Genomic DNA, 14523 nt, shown 5'->3' with positions numbered 1-14523 from the left:
GATGTCCATTCGTAAATATGGAGACAGCCATATTTTCACTTCTTTGTCTCTTCTGTTGTAATTGTGAAACATCTGAATTGTGCAAAAGCTAAAGTGTGTATCAGAATAAATGTTACTTTGACAGTGGGAGCCTATGTAAGAAAGGTCCTTCCTGTAACTCTGGAAAGGACTGAGCTGACTTGAAGCCTTTTGGATTTCAGCTCCACTTGATTTCCTACTGTTGATTTCATTTGGCTTACAACTATGACCACCCTTTGTGGTATATATGGCGAACATATTAATCCAGCCTACTCACATTTTTAATCACTTTATATTAATTTACCACCATCAGAAGGTTTTTGCTATTATGTTATTTTATTTGTCAAAAAGTTCAGGCAATTCCATGGTCAAAATTTTCTCTGTAAGTGTTTTATAGTAAAATAAGTTCATGGGCTGTAGAAGTTGAACAGCTTTGGGTATGCTGACAATCATATTCCTCAGAATATGGGGCATGCCCACTGTTCGTTACAGATGACCCCACAGATCAGTGCACACAGGTGCGCAAGCATGTGTTACTTGCAAAGACCTAACAACATTCAGGATGCTCCAGTCACTGTCCAGAATATAGTCCCTGGTTTTGCTGCTCATTTTTTGCTTTTCAGTTTCAAAGAGATGAGCTGCATTTGCTTTTGGATGGTCGAGCACCAGAGCAAGTCTGTGAAGTTTGAATAGCAGATTCGGCAGATTTATTTAAAGCTCATAAGAGCTAGCACTTGAATTTTACTTCATGGGAATATTTTTATTAGGCCTAGGCTCTGTAGAAGGTACCTTCTGGATGGGTTACCCTACACAGAAGAGAAGCTTTTCCTGAAAATGGGTGGGAGATGTATTCAGTAGGATATAGAAGTTGACAAATGATAGATGCAGGAATGGAGGTGGGGATAGAAACTGTAGAGCAGAGCTGTTGAGCTGGTCCCCCAGGTTTTTTCCAGCTAAGCCTTTTGCATAGCAGGACACTCCCAGATATCCTAATAATTCAACAGGCTGGAAAGACTCTATGAGGGTGATGAAAAATGGTTTTTAAAAGCAGTTGACTAAGAGCTGTGCAAATTGAAATCTATGGGAATTTCTTTATTGGCTTAATTAGAAGCAGAAAATAGGATGGCAGGTTGTAGAAAATGCCCAGTTGATATTTCACAGCATAAGAGTTTTTGGATGCTGAGTTACATCTCTTTTGGCCACACTGCATATAAAGGTGGTTTGTGAGATTGAGTGAAGCCATATTTAATCCATGGACCTCACTTGCGCGGCCGTGGACTAGCTTGTGATGTACTTTTGAGTTGAACCTTACAAAACGACTAAATTGCCTTTAGCCCAGACTCAGCTTGTGTAAACCTTGCCCAGCAGTGATCGTTGAAGGAAAACCATAAATACATGAGGGAAGAGGTTGAGTACTCTCTGTTTTTCTTAAAAACCGGATAAGGAGGTTGTATTCTTTAAGCCTGGGAGTAGCACTCACAGTATGTAGAGTTTTATTAACACAATCCTGATGCATGTTATGTGCCTCTGCGTGTATCTTAGTGCAGACTGTGCCACCATCCAGTCTGTCATGATCCCCGGAAACTTTCCCTTTCAGTAGAGGTGGAAGAATATCTATCGCTCACTAGAAGTGTGCTAATGGCTGATTACCAGAGCCCTCCTCACCTCCCTCCCCTTAGCAGCTTGACAAAATGTGTTTTACATTCTTCAAGTGATGAGGGGAAAAGGAAGGGCAGTCCCAGAAGGAATTTGTTGCTTACTCCACCCTTAAGTGTTATGTGTGGTAATGTTCAGTTCTGCTTGATTTTTGTACTCCTCATTAACTTCTTTCAAAAAAATGTCACTTTCTACCTAAAATGTCTCAGATTTTTTTCTGATTTAGTCTTTTCACAGTTTCTGTGTAGTTGGTGGAGGGGCATGGGCTTCTCTAGGGGATGGTTCAGAGGCAATATCTAATCTTGGATGCTCCATAGGGAAATGTTGGGAACCTAGAGAGTCTCACTCCACGACTCCTATTATGTGTCTGATCTCTGATGAAACCAATACGAAGCTTCCCCCCTGCCCCCTTTCTGTTTTTAGGAGGCTCTTCAGATAACGTTGGCACACTATAGATTGCATTCTCAGCTGCGTGGAGCTGCCTTGGATTAGAGAAGAAAAATTTGGACCCTATATATCAATTTGTTTATTCTAGAGTCTTCAGGAAAAAATGTTGGAATCCAGATTTGCTGCATAATGAATGAGAAACTGAGTGCAATTTTGTAGCTTTAAATGTGGAGAGAATCAGACTAGAAGATTTTAATGATGCTTGCTGGAACTGAAAGGTTCAAAATAGAGATTTGGTTCAGGTTTACTAAATAATTTTTTTCAGTCATTATTAGTTCCTCTCTGCTCTTGGCTGGGACACTGGATATTTAGTTTTAAGCAGTGCATTTGCTGAACCAGTTTGAATCCTTGTCCTGTGCATTGCACATGTTGGTCCTGAGTGCGTAACAGGCACCCCTGCTGAAAACATGTGGGTTTCCAGTACAGTGAGCTGTATTTTTGTTTACAGCCAACAGTGCAAACACTTTTTGAAGTTGTTTCAATGCTTATGTAATATGTACCAGTCTCCCAGCTAGAGTGTGATATCCTGGGGACCTCAGAAGAAAAATGAGAGCCTGTAAAGCACTCTTAACTCCCTGGTTGCTCACTTTCGAATAGTGGGTTATCTGACATGTGGGAAGTAGACCTCAGTCGTGAAGGACGGGCTGCGTGATTTTAATGACCTTTGCACTGTTTTCCAGCCTGTACTGGGAATAAAGAGGCTTCAGTTTTGCTTTGTGCATTCCTGAAGTGTCTGTGCCCTGCACACTGATGGTGGCATTTGACTCCCTGTAGCACAGCCTGTCCGCCCCTTGCCTGTGACCTTTCAGGGTGCTTTCAGCTCTGGGCCTCCACATCCCAGAATGTGGACAGGCAGAGGAGTCAGCACCAGAAAGTGGGTTGACTCAGGCAGCAAGCACGAAAGGAGAGACAAAGTACATGGAGCACTTCTGGGTTGGAAAATGCAGAAATGGTGTGGTTCTGTTTGTCAAAGGAAAGATGGGATGGGGAGCCAGACCGTGAATGTGAGAGCATTGGAGGTCAAGGGAGTTAAAGCCTTGCTGTATTAGTACCTTTATTATTTTACAGTTGGTTTAGCATCTGAAACAACAAGCCAAAATGTAAGCAGTTGTGCAGCAGGGGAAGCTTCTTTCTCTGAAGAACGTGTTGCAGTTCATATAACATGAAGCAAAGCTCTCTGGGCAGAGCATGGAGACAGGCTGGAAACCAGGTCTTCCGACTTCAGGTTATGAAGGGGGTGGAATTGAGACATGCGTTTTCCAGTCTTTCTAAGCTTTACTCGCAGGACTTCACTTTTTAAATTCAGGTATTCTATAGACCTCTGAGTTTCTAGCTAGTATTTTTTAAATACTTGCAGAATTTGACTTGTGGGGGTGTTTGAATATGTCTGTCATTTTGCACACAGCCTTGAGCTTCTCCAGAGATGTCCCTTTTAACCTGTGATCCGGGCCAGTTTCCTTTCTGTGGAAGCTAAGGTGAGAATCTCACCCCGATGGGGAGACAAGATGTGGCTGGATGCTGGGAGCTCAGAGGAATTCCCATTCTCCAGCTTAAATATGTGTTTGGAATGTCGTTTTAAAAAATATTAAATGTCTGTTTTGCTGCTGTTAGGAGGGAGCTGAATGTGAATATTGAGAGAATAAATGCAAAGTTCAGTTACATGGTAACTATAGATTTTTCTCCTTTTAATAGTTGTCATTACTCTAAAGTGAATTTGTTGCTAAAGAGCTGGACTAATTACCCCCTGGTCCGAGTCATCAGTAGGAGAGAAGCAGTACAGACTGGAAGTGGAAGTATCCGGGGGTGGAAGTCCTGCAAAAAGGGTAATTGAATTGATTTCTGTGCTTGTCCAGCCTTGGTTTCGGAGAGGGCTACCAGAAAGGAGGCGGTTAGTAATTTTGTTTTCTTTGATGTACATGCCTGATATATAGGAAATGGAGAGAGACCATTCTCTTTATTACAGTGGTTGTGCTCATGCTTGTCTCTGGACCCACGTGGTCTAGTAACCTAGAGATGGAAGTGTCTCTATCCCGTTTTCAGTCCTCTCAGCCATTCAGTCATATACAATTTATCTTAACTGTCAGAAAAACTGCAATTGGTTGAACTGTGCGTTTGCCAGGGAATGGTCTGTTTACATAAGTAATGAGACCTTTTGGGAATTGCTGTTCAAAATATATTTTCTTCAGTCATAACACTGTAAAAACCTCTTGACAATCCTTAGATAGTAAGAGTAACATGAAACTAACTAGAGCTTAAACTGCCTCATGGAAGAATAGTAACTCTTGAAAAAATAATGTTTACTTTAAAGATAAATGTAACTATCAGGAAGTAATACCGGATGTGTAGTTATGGCAGAATGTTAGGGATTATAGTTTTAGCTCATTTAGTGAATTACATTATTGCATTTAAAAGTAGCCAATGAATTTTTTCTAAATGAATTCATTCTTCAGATGGTCTGAATAAAACTGTTTTCTATTATCTGAGAAACAAATAGAGCAGAATCTGGTTTATTTATGAAAGTAAATACAAAAGGTCTGACCCCTGGATATTGCCTTTGAAAATTGTCTAAGAAAACACTCATCCTGGTAGCTGATTCTTTTTTCAAGCCATTTCTTCTTTTTGAAGATAGTGCCACCCCCACCCGCCCTCAAATTATGCAATATATTTTAAAAATGCTTTGAAATGAAATGGTTTGATCTCAAGTCTCATGAAGTCTTCTGATATTGTATCAACTGCAGAAGGCGATAAAGTATTATATTTTACCAGTGAGGACAGAAGTTTTCAAATTTACAAAACCTTTCTTTGCCCATTGTGGTGGGTCTGTGCTGCGTGTCTTGGAGACTGGAGCAGTTGCATGCTATTTACGAGTTTACCCGTGTGTGTGCTTATCCCTGTAACTGCCTGCTAAGGTCTCCAAGGCCCAGGTGCGTGCAGCGCTGGCGTGTAAGTTTAGGAGCACACAGACTAGCTGAGAAGTCCCAATACCTGTTTTCTTTGGTTTTAAGCCATACATAAAGGCCACTTAGAGTCTATGTTTGAGTTGTGACTGGTAATGAAGTTGGGACCTGCCATTTCTAAAATGTCTTGTTATCAGTAGGTTTGTGTCTATCATATTCTGGGAACGGTTGGTTTGGAGGGCTCTGTATTAAGACTGTTCAGGATGTTGACAGCTGAAATTCATCTTACATTTGGCTCTCCACAGAAAACATTGTTCCTTTATGAGATTGGTGTTTCAGCTGAAAGCCAGGCCAGGATGTTTAAATTACAAAGGTTGTTCCTGCTGGAGCACAGGCTTTCTTCTGTCCCTGTGCTTTCCGCTTGTGCTACGTATTCTATAGTGATTTTTTCCAAGGGTGTTAGTGGGTGCTTTGTGCGTGAGTGCAGAGTGCTGCAGTAAGCTAATGGTACACAATACAACTGTCTCCTGCTTTGTGCTGACTACGCAGTCAACGAAACAAATCTGTACTCACAAAGTACTTGTTGAAATCATCGAGTGGGGGAGGTCTGACCAAATGAAGTTACGGTATTGAGCAACAGTTAGAGCAAGTAACATGTCAGGCTTAAAATAAATATGTAAATATATGTGTGTTACATGTATGTGTATGTTCTGTACACACAGACAGTTTTTTTCAGCTTATGTCCTTCAAGCACAGGGCTAATTTTATGGATGACAGGTTAAACTCAAGGTCATTAATAGTGAACTCGGCTACATTAAAAGCTCCAGAAAAATTCTCAGATGTTTTCCCCTGTTACTCTCTGAGCAGTTGCAGACAGTGTTGGTGTTTCCATTTGTTGAATAGGGACACTCGTAACTTAGAAACCAGATTTGCTGTTGTAGCTCAGCCCATCTGCAGGACCTCCATTTCTGTAGCAAGAAGCCTGGAGGTTTCTGCTGGAGCTTGTTTTTATCTTTCTCCCTGTTCCTGGAGGCACCAGGGTGTTGTGCTGGACCACAACTGCAGCAAGAGTCTTAAGAAAAATTGTTTTTCAGCACAGGCTTCGGGCAGTGGTTGCACATTGCATAGCTGCGTCTTTCTTTGGAGGAAGGCAGGGCAGCTTATTTCAGTTAGCATTCGACTGCGTTATCGTCACCTCACCACAGAAGTGCTTTGCTGCAAGGTACTTATTTTTATCACTGCAGGCTGTGTCTGCTACCTCTCTCTGCTGTCCCTGTGCCGCTGAGCCGCATCCCAGAAAAGGGAGCTTGATGTCAGCCAGTGAGACAGACACTGCTTTTATTTTCAGCATCTCTACAGAATCAGAACAAGGATGCAAATTTTCTAGCCCTATAGATGTAGGAAAACAGGGTGCATTTTGTGCTCAATTTAGCTTTATCAGGGAAAGATTTTGCTTGTGTGATGCTCAGGAAAGGTAAGAGAAGGGGTGAAGCAGAAGTTCTAGCTGAATTTATTGTGGATCCAGTTATGTCTAAACACAGATGATACAGAAATAAATGGAATCTGAGGGCTTGTAGCATCTATACTGAATTAGCGTCTTGCTGCGTCCTGTTTTCAGGGTCACTGCTCTTATAGTTTCAGCTGCTGCATTTCTAGTGGCACATCTCCTGCTCTTTGTAGCATCACATCACAGCAGTGATGAATACAGAAAGCTAAAGAGATTGAGACTGATGCTGTGTAACAGCCTGATTCCACTCGTCGTTTATACTGCGGTTACTCCATGGATTTAATTGGAATTAACCCTGATTTTTGCCTGTGTACAGGAGTCAGTGGGAGGCTTTTGCCCAGTCTTGGTACTAGATGAGGATCGGGTGGTGAGTGCCGTGCAGAGATGTTTTGGGTGGGACTTAATCGTTTCCTCTCTTTGCCCCATCCTTTTGTTTGTTCCTAGCGGCAGAGTCGGTCCAGCCGAGGAGGGACCCGTCCATCCCCAGAGCTCCTTGCTGGAAAATGTCAGCCTGGGCGTGTGCAGCGCAGGAGCGTAATTTTAAAGACCTTTCTCAGAGCAAGCTTCTTTCATATTCTTTCGGTCTGTTGGCAGCTCACTGTAACCAAAGTGATTTCTTCCCACCTTTTGTGAAGGTTGAACTGCTTGCAGATGGGCTTCGGTAGCGGCTCAGTTCGGTAACAGCCTCGAGCACGGCTCGTTTCCTGTCTCTGTGCAGCACGGGGGGATTATTTTGCGAGTGAAGGTGCGCGGAACCTTCTCCTGTCGTGGTGGGGAACAGGAGAAAATCGACACGGCCTTTGGGCCGTAGGACAGCCTGGAAAGCCGATGCCTGTAAGCGCGCGAGCAGCGGCCGTAACGCGTTGGCTTTCCCCGGTGTGTCGGCCGGGTGTGTGCCGGCCGCCGGACACCCGCTTTTTTGGGGGCAGAATGCGGGCCTGTCGCGGCCATCCCGTTCCCCTCACGCAGGGCCGCCGGGGGGAAGGCGCTGGGCCGCCGCCCGGCCCGCCGTCGGCAGGCGGCGCCATTTCCGCGCGGGACGGAGCCCCGCTCCCGAGAGGGAAGGCGGGCGGGGAGAGGGCCCGGCGCGGCTGGGAGGGAGCGCCCGGGCACCTGCTGCGGCTCTTGCTCTGGCGGCGGTGGGTCGGGGGGGGCGTGGCGACCGCCCGGCGGGGTGTCGGCCTGGGGTGCGCTCGCTGGGTGCTCGGCGGGGAGCGCCGGGCCCGACCCCGCAGCTTGCGCCGAGGTGAAAGGCGCGGCGCTTGTGGAGGAGCCGCAGGCCGTGTCCCCGGCGTGGTTTTGCTGTTCTGAGCAGCACAGGGGCAGAGAGCTCGCTCGGAGATTTTTTCCTCGCACGCTCTTCCTCTAATATGACCTGTTCTATTAAAACCTAGTGGCCCCCCTTTCCCAAATGTTGAACCATTTGTTTTTTTATAACTGTTACATTTTTATGAAGGTTAATTGTGTCTTTGCTCTTCAGGGTCAGTCCCTGGGTCTCTGAGCGCTGACTTTGGAGGGACTGGGTTATGGAGGAGGCAAGGCAGCTGCCGCTTCACCCCTTGGTGATGGGGAGAGCTCTGGATCTGTGCTCCCAGGCCAACGGCTGCTCCCACAGGGCTCTCGGCCTGCAGTTCAGCAGCCGTTTATAACCTCCCCTCCCTTCCCCTAGAGGAGGTGTTAGGCTCTTTTATATTTAGCGCTGATAAGTACATGCAAATTCCGATGAGAAAACAGTATGAATATGCTAACAGTATCCCACTGCCTGAAAGAGGAGAACCTCATGTAGAGAGTTGCGTTGGTGGGCTACCATTTTGTTGCTAGGGAGAGTTCAAAGCAATGCATCAGTTAGTTTTATTTATCTGGATGAGTTCATAAATAAACTCCCAGGACCAGTCACAAAATCAGCATTTGCATGTGAAGACATAAATTGTTTCTTCAGGTCTGTGTTAAAAGGCTTCTCCTGGTCAAATGCTTATATGACATCTTCAGCATTTGCATTTTTTTCGTCAGAATTTCCACCGTTTTGCAAAGGTGTTGAGGTCGTCTTTGCACTTCAGGTTTTTCTTAGCTGAATTATCCATGGCTCCATATGCTTTAGTCAACATTCACAGATTTTAAAGCCGACGGGCTGCTTTTGAAAATAGCAGCTGTGAAAGTATCTTACTGCACTGTTTCGTACATGTTCCACTTTGTGCAGAGTTAAACATGACAGTTCTGTATGTGTGTATGCAGGAAAGCTACTGGCTTGAAATTCTTGCGTTTGTGAATTACTTCATTTTTTAAGACAACCTGGAGCATTCAGTTGCTTTCTGAGGGACTGGTTGGTATCTTACCTGTTCTTGAACTTTTGCCCAGGCTTCCAGTAAATGTCACTGGTTTTTGAAACCAGAAGTCTTGAGTTTGAATTCTACTACTTTCTTCCAATATTGTCTAAATTATTATTATGTATTTTTGTTTTACAGAGTTTTTTAAGAAGAATCTGATGGTGAGAATAGATTGAGAAGACTCAGGATGACGACAACAGTAGCAACAGATTATGACAATATTGAAATCCAACAGCAGTACAGCGATGTCAACAACCGCTGGGATGTTGATGACTGGGACAATGAAAATAGTTCTGCTCGACTGTTTGAACGATCCCGCATCAAGGCCCTAGCTGGTAAGCACTGACCACATGAGGAAAACTCTGATGCTGTAATGTATGTGATAGTATGGGATACTGTCTATCTTCAGTGCCTGCATCTTGCTGGTAAAATAGAGCTGAAACTTTCCTGAGGTCAAGTACAGTTTGACTGAACAATTTTTTGAGATTGTTCCTTCCATTGACATCAGTGGGACATGATGGTCTCATGTTGCTTTGCAGGATGTGCTCTTATGTGATGTTTTGCAAACACTTGGCTGTTTGGACTTACTATGAAGACTTCTTTGGTTTAAGCACAGGAGAGCAGAGATTTCATCCTTCCCCCCCCCCGCCCCTCCCCAATTAGAAGGTTGTACTGGCTCTGTTTCTCACCTCATCAGATATTAACCATTTTGGCTGTGTATTCAAAATGTTTTGATTTAGTTTTTGTGATTGGCAGTGATGTTGGTTTCTAGATTTGGAAAAAATCAGAAGGTTAACAAAATTCTGCTTCAAAATATCTTCATTTGAAGCTGTTCAGAACATTTTGCCTGTCCTGAAATGGAGGAATGTGGTGGATGGAGATAGTTGTCATTTAGTAAATAATACTGAAACTACAAACTTTTCTGAAGAAGCAGGGCTTCTGATTTACATGCTGTCTTCTGCTGAATTACACTCTCATCAGCAGAAAACTGAATTTTGATTCTTTTGTTTAAAACATTTGATTATTGCGTATTAAAGGCTGTATGTTAACCAAAGTTGTTTAAGCAGCAAAGAGGTTATGTCATATCCTCTCAGCTCTGAGGCATTGCCCCGCAAAGCTATTTTTATGCATTCTGTAAATGATTTCCTGACTCTTATGATAGCATGTCCACATTTCTGACCTTTGAACAAAATGCCTCAGTAGTGTGGGACATGCTGTAAGCATGGAAAGCAGCTCAAAATATGCTGAGCTTTCTCCTAGTGAAATTTTACTTACAAAGACAGGTTTAAACCCAATACTTTGTAACGTGTTCAAGCAGGTTTATTAAATTAACCATACTGAGACAAAGGTATCATCTGTTTCATTTGTGATTCCAATAAGACTGACTCTGGAGCACAGCGTGCCCTTTCTCCTCTTGATGCCGACTGTGGGAGTGCATTAGATGCAGAACACCTTTACATGCCAGGCACAGGACAGGATCAGGTTTGGAGCTGAGCAACAGGGAAATAAAATAGTTCACACAGACGGGCAGAGAGCAGATCATATAACCCTTGCTGAGGATAGTAATCGTATCAATTTAATAGAGCTGCTTGCAGGAGGGATGTGTGTTAACTTTTGCTGTCTTTAGAAGACTTGTAATTACAGCAGTTCTCATCAGAGTGTGCGTTTGAAATCACGAGTAAAATGCCTGACCTGAAACGGAGGCTGTGCTAAGTGGGGTCAGAAGCAGCCTGACTGATGCCTATGGTGATAGATTGGTATAAACCAGTACAAGACGAGAAGAATCTTGACTTGTGGGGTTTTTTTGGTTTGGGGGTTTTTTGGGGGTTTTTTTTAAGTTTGATCTTGTTTGAGGAAGAAACTTTATTTTACTCCTGCCATGTTATTGGTTGTAGTTTATATTATATTTCTTGGGTGGAAAGTGCTTTTAGTACAAAGCTCATTAGCCACATTTGGGTCCTAGATCTAGCCTTTACTGTGGTTCGTTGTTCCACTTACTTTTATGGCAAGCAGAGCTTCTCACCTGAGTAATGAATAATAAACATGAAACTCTTATTTCAAGGAGAAGTAATGTAAGGAAAGTACTTGAATTATTTAGATTGCCTAAAACAAATACGAATGTCAAAGCAAATAATTTTGCTGAAGATTCGATTCAGAGGCATATTTAAACATTTTCCCAGGGTATGATGTATTTTTTTTCTTAGTAAACATTACTCATAGTTATTTTGATTTGATACGTTTCTTACCTGTAATTCTCTGCTATTAGTGTTGAGAATGCTGTGTGCTGCCAGAACTTGGCTTAGCATACTGCACTGCTGCAGCACTGCTTGAAAGCATAATCATGATGCAGGGAGAGAAGAACGAAGAGAGATTTGTACTGCAAATCAAAGGTTATAGTTAAAGCCTGAGCCGTGGTCCTCCTGGCATCGTTTGTTCAACGTATGTTTTCAGATATGGTGTCTGGTGGGTAATCTTCCCATGCATCTCCCCAGAAAGGCACTTCCAGGTTTTTAACAGCTGCAGCCTGGAGCTGGGATAGCAATAATTTCTGACATTGTACTCTTTAAATCGAGACAGGCTCTTTCTGGAAAGGTGTACGCTAATTCAGCTGCTTGTCATGGGATCAGACACAATAATCACTGTGAAAGCCTGCGGCTGCTAGTGCACACAAAGCCACACTGGGTGAAATCAGGAGGCTCTTCTGGGCTCTAAACCCCATAAATTTGACTATTAATGCACCATCACGTTCTTGTGGCTGAATTTCACTGCTCTCTGAAGCAGAAGGAGTTGCGCACCACCTGCAGAGTCCGGATTTACTGTATAACACTCCAGTCTCGCTTAGATGGGCACTGGCTCTTTGTGGGCACAAGCGTCTTCCCACGTCTCCAAGATTTTTGTTTCCAGAGGTCGTAGATTAGTTGTATCTAAAGGCTGCCTGTGGATGTCCAGCTCTTTCTGCGTGTCTGCCCTTCACTGAAGTGACAAGATAAATCAAAAGACTCTGAAGATTTTGCAGTTTATGAAATGCACATGTATCGTGATGTCCTTGTGGTAGTTTCAAGGTTTCAAAGTGAATAGACCAGGCGCTGATCCTTTATTTTCCATCTGTAAGATGCAAGCTGTTGTATTTGAAAGTAGAACAGCCATAGGCATTTTACACTGCCTGACTAATGGCTGTATACTCCATGTGAATCTTTCTGTTGATGCAAGCGTGTTCTGTCCACATTCTTCAACAAGTTGTGAAGTGCTTCTTCTGTGAAGCTTCCATCTTGTATTGATTCTAGTTTACTGTCATTCAAATGAAGCTTATTTCCTTTAAGCTGGAGAAAGGTAGAGTGTGAGTAGGCGAGAAGTGAGTTCTGTAGCCAGTCTGATGCTCTGTTCTAGAAAGAATTGTAATGGCCCCATATTCCAGCAGGATGTTGAAATATTTTAAGGGGAAAGCAGGAGGTGGTGGTCAGAATAATCTGTGATCAGAACAGACTAAGATATTGGAGAAAAGCTCAGTTAAAGCAGGTATGATATAATAATACTAGAAAGGCACTGTAGTCAGCTGATAACCGGTATTATGAAAGTGTATACTGTGAAAACCAGAATGTGAAGAATTGTTTCAGTTTAAAACAAATCATCTGGGAACTCAGCTTTCAATCAGGATCCAGATTTGAAGGGGTATGCAACCAGATTGGTTGCCATTCATGTTGAACTAATTCACTCTGCAACTGATATGAGAAGGAGGTAACTGATCTCTACTTCGTAAACTAAGATATCCCACTGTAGGAAATAATCTTTCACCTGTCCTTGTTCTCTGTGCTTCTTTAGAAGGTCTTGCTGGAAGACCAGGTAATTCTACCTGCTCTGTAGAAGCCAAAAAGGTATCATGTTTGTGCAAAATTCTTCATTCACAAATCCTCAGGTGTTGGATTTAGTCTGTCAAGGACCATTAGCTAACAAGATTTGTGTTGGTGCCTAGAGCTCTTACGAAAGCCTTAAGAAACAGTTCAGTCATTCAGCAGAATTTTTCACATTCATTCTGGGACTGTGACATTCAGATGTACTGACTCGCTGTCTCAGATGCTGTTTTCGGGTAGTATGAGAATTATCACCTCCAAAACTTTCAGTTTCTTCAGTTGGCTAATTCAATATTAAAAAATGCTTGACCAAAGTTACTTGCTTCTCTGCTCATTTGTATTTTGCCCTTTTGTCCTCTGGGTTCACTTGAGTGACCAGAAGGTCTGTGACTCAGGTGTCCGGCATATGAATTAAAAATAGTTTCAAAGTTTATGAAATAAGAGGCGTATCTTCTTAGCACAGGGCAGATGAAACTGTGCATTCCTTTTTCAGCCCCACCTAAGTGACTGTACATAGGTCAGGACACTTGCCAGCATTGCACGTCACAGTGTTCGTGAACCTTATAGGGCAATACAGGTAAGGAGACTGCATTTGTTGTGCAGCTTTCCTTAGTTGTCCCTGTTGCACAAATAGAAACTAGGCTTGTCATTCACACCAGTAATTTGAATTCTCCCAGAAGCAAAAGGGGAAGAGCATTGAAACTGTTACTGAAGTTATGCTATGGAAATTTTTTTCTTTTTAATATAGCGGAATACCTGTTTCTTAAGGATAAAAATGATAGAGAAAAATTGCAGTGGGAAAGTACTGGGTACTATATGTAGGGCTAGTTAGCCCTTTTGGCCCTGATGTTTGAGCCGTTCCCCGCCACAGGTCCAGTGCAAAAACTCAGCAGAACTACCCCCCAAATGAGCAAAAAGAAAGATCCCACTTGTAGTACTCTTTGGGTATCATGCACCTGCTTGTCCCTGCTGTCTAGCATCTGTCGTAGCAAGATGTCTGCTGTTTCACTCAGAATATACATTAAAGATATAAAAAATCTGCATGGTCAGAATGAAGTTTCAGGTCTCAAGTCAGTAAAAAAGGACAAAATACAATGATTTAGAGCTTGAGAGAATAAACCTTTGGTTTATTATTGGCTTTGAAAGAGCATACTGAAAATAATCTCTTGCAGTATATTTCATGAATATCCACTATCTGAGCTATCTGGGACTTGAAAATCAGTGCGCTAATTTTAGTAACAGCAAGTGGTTAAGGAAAGAGAACTCAGTGGTATATTGATGCTTGTAAACCAGGTTTGAAGGGCATGTGGAGCATTCACTTGACACTAAACAGAAAGAAAAACCATACAGCAGTGAAACCGCAGATGCGTGTTCTCAGCAGAGGCATGGCAGTGCTGGTTATTAATCCGTGGTTTTGTTTAGCAGCCAAAGTGATGTAGACTTACTCTGGTGAGCATGAAAGAGCTTGTTTTGAAAAATCTTATTTTGCTCAGATAAAAGCTGCTAGAATTATTTTAACAAAAGCTTTTCCAAATGTCAGCTTCACCCAATGCTTTTCTTCTGAATTTTACTTCTGGAACAATTTCTCATCTGTAGTTTCTAAGCTGCAGTACTTTAGCAGAATCTGTAGGAGGCTGGTGTTAGGAGTACCATTTTGCATGGTCTGTGTCACGCAGGCATCAAGGCAGAATGGCAGTGGAGAAGCTGCTGTACTTATGCGTGTCACCTGCAGTGCTGGCTGTGACTACTGATGAACACTGTGCTCTTATCAGAAAACATGAAAAAGCTTAGCCCATCTGTCACTGCTGATTAATCTGTTCACTTTT

The 14523-nt window shown here is 42.9% G+C and overlaps 1 protein-coding gene across 3 annotated transcripts in view; it reads left to right on the top strand.

Annotated features, from left to right (window-relative positions):
* The window catches only part of SPTBN1 (spectrin beta, non-erythrocytic 1), a 135545-nt gene that overhangs the window by 32334 nt on the left and 88688 nt on the right, over positions 1 to 14523 (top strand). For all 3 annotated transcript variants that reach the window (XM_075413627.1, XM_075413626.1, XM_075413625.1), the window contains exon 2: positions 8988 to 9184. In XM_075413627.1, coding sequence (XP_075269742.1) covers positions 9037 to 9184 — 148 coding nt within the window. In that variant the 5' untranslated portion in view covers positions 8988 to 9036. The remainder of the gene's footprint in view (positions 1 to 8987; positions 9185 to 14523) is intronic.

The sequence above is a fragment of the Opisthocomus hoazin genome, chromosome 2, assembly GCF_030867145.1.
Source record: "Opisthocomus hoazin isolate bOpiHoa1 chromosome 2, bOpiHoa1.hap1, whole genome shotgun sequence".
Classification (NCBI taxonomy): domain Eukaryota; kingdom Metazoa; phylum Chordata; class Aves; order Opisthocomiformes; family Opisthocomidae; genus Opisthocomus; species Opisthocomus hoazin.
Note: the sequence above shows the minus strand (reverse complement) of the source record. Positions and strands in the feature narration are given on the sequence as shown.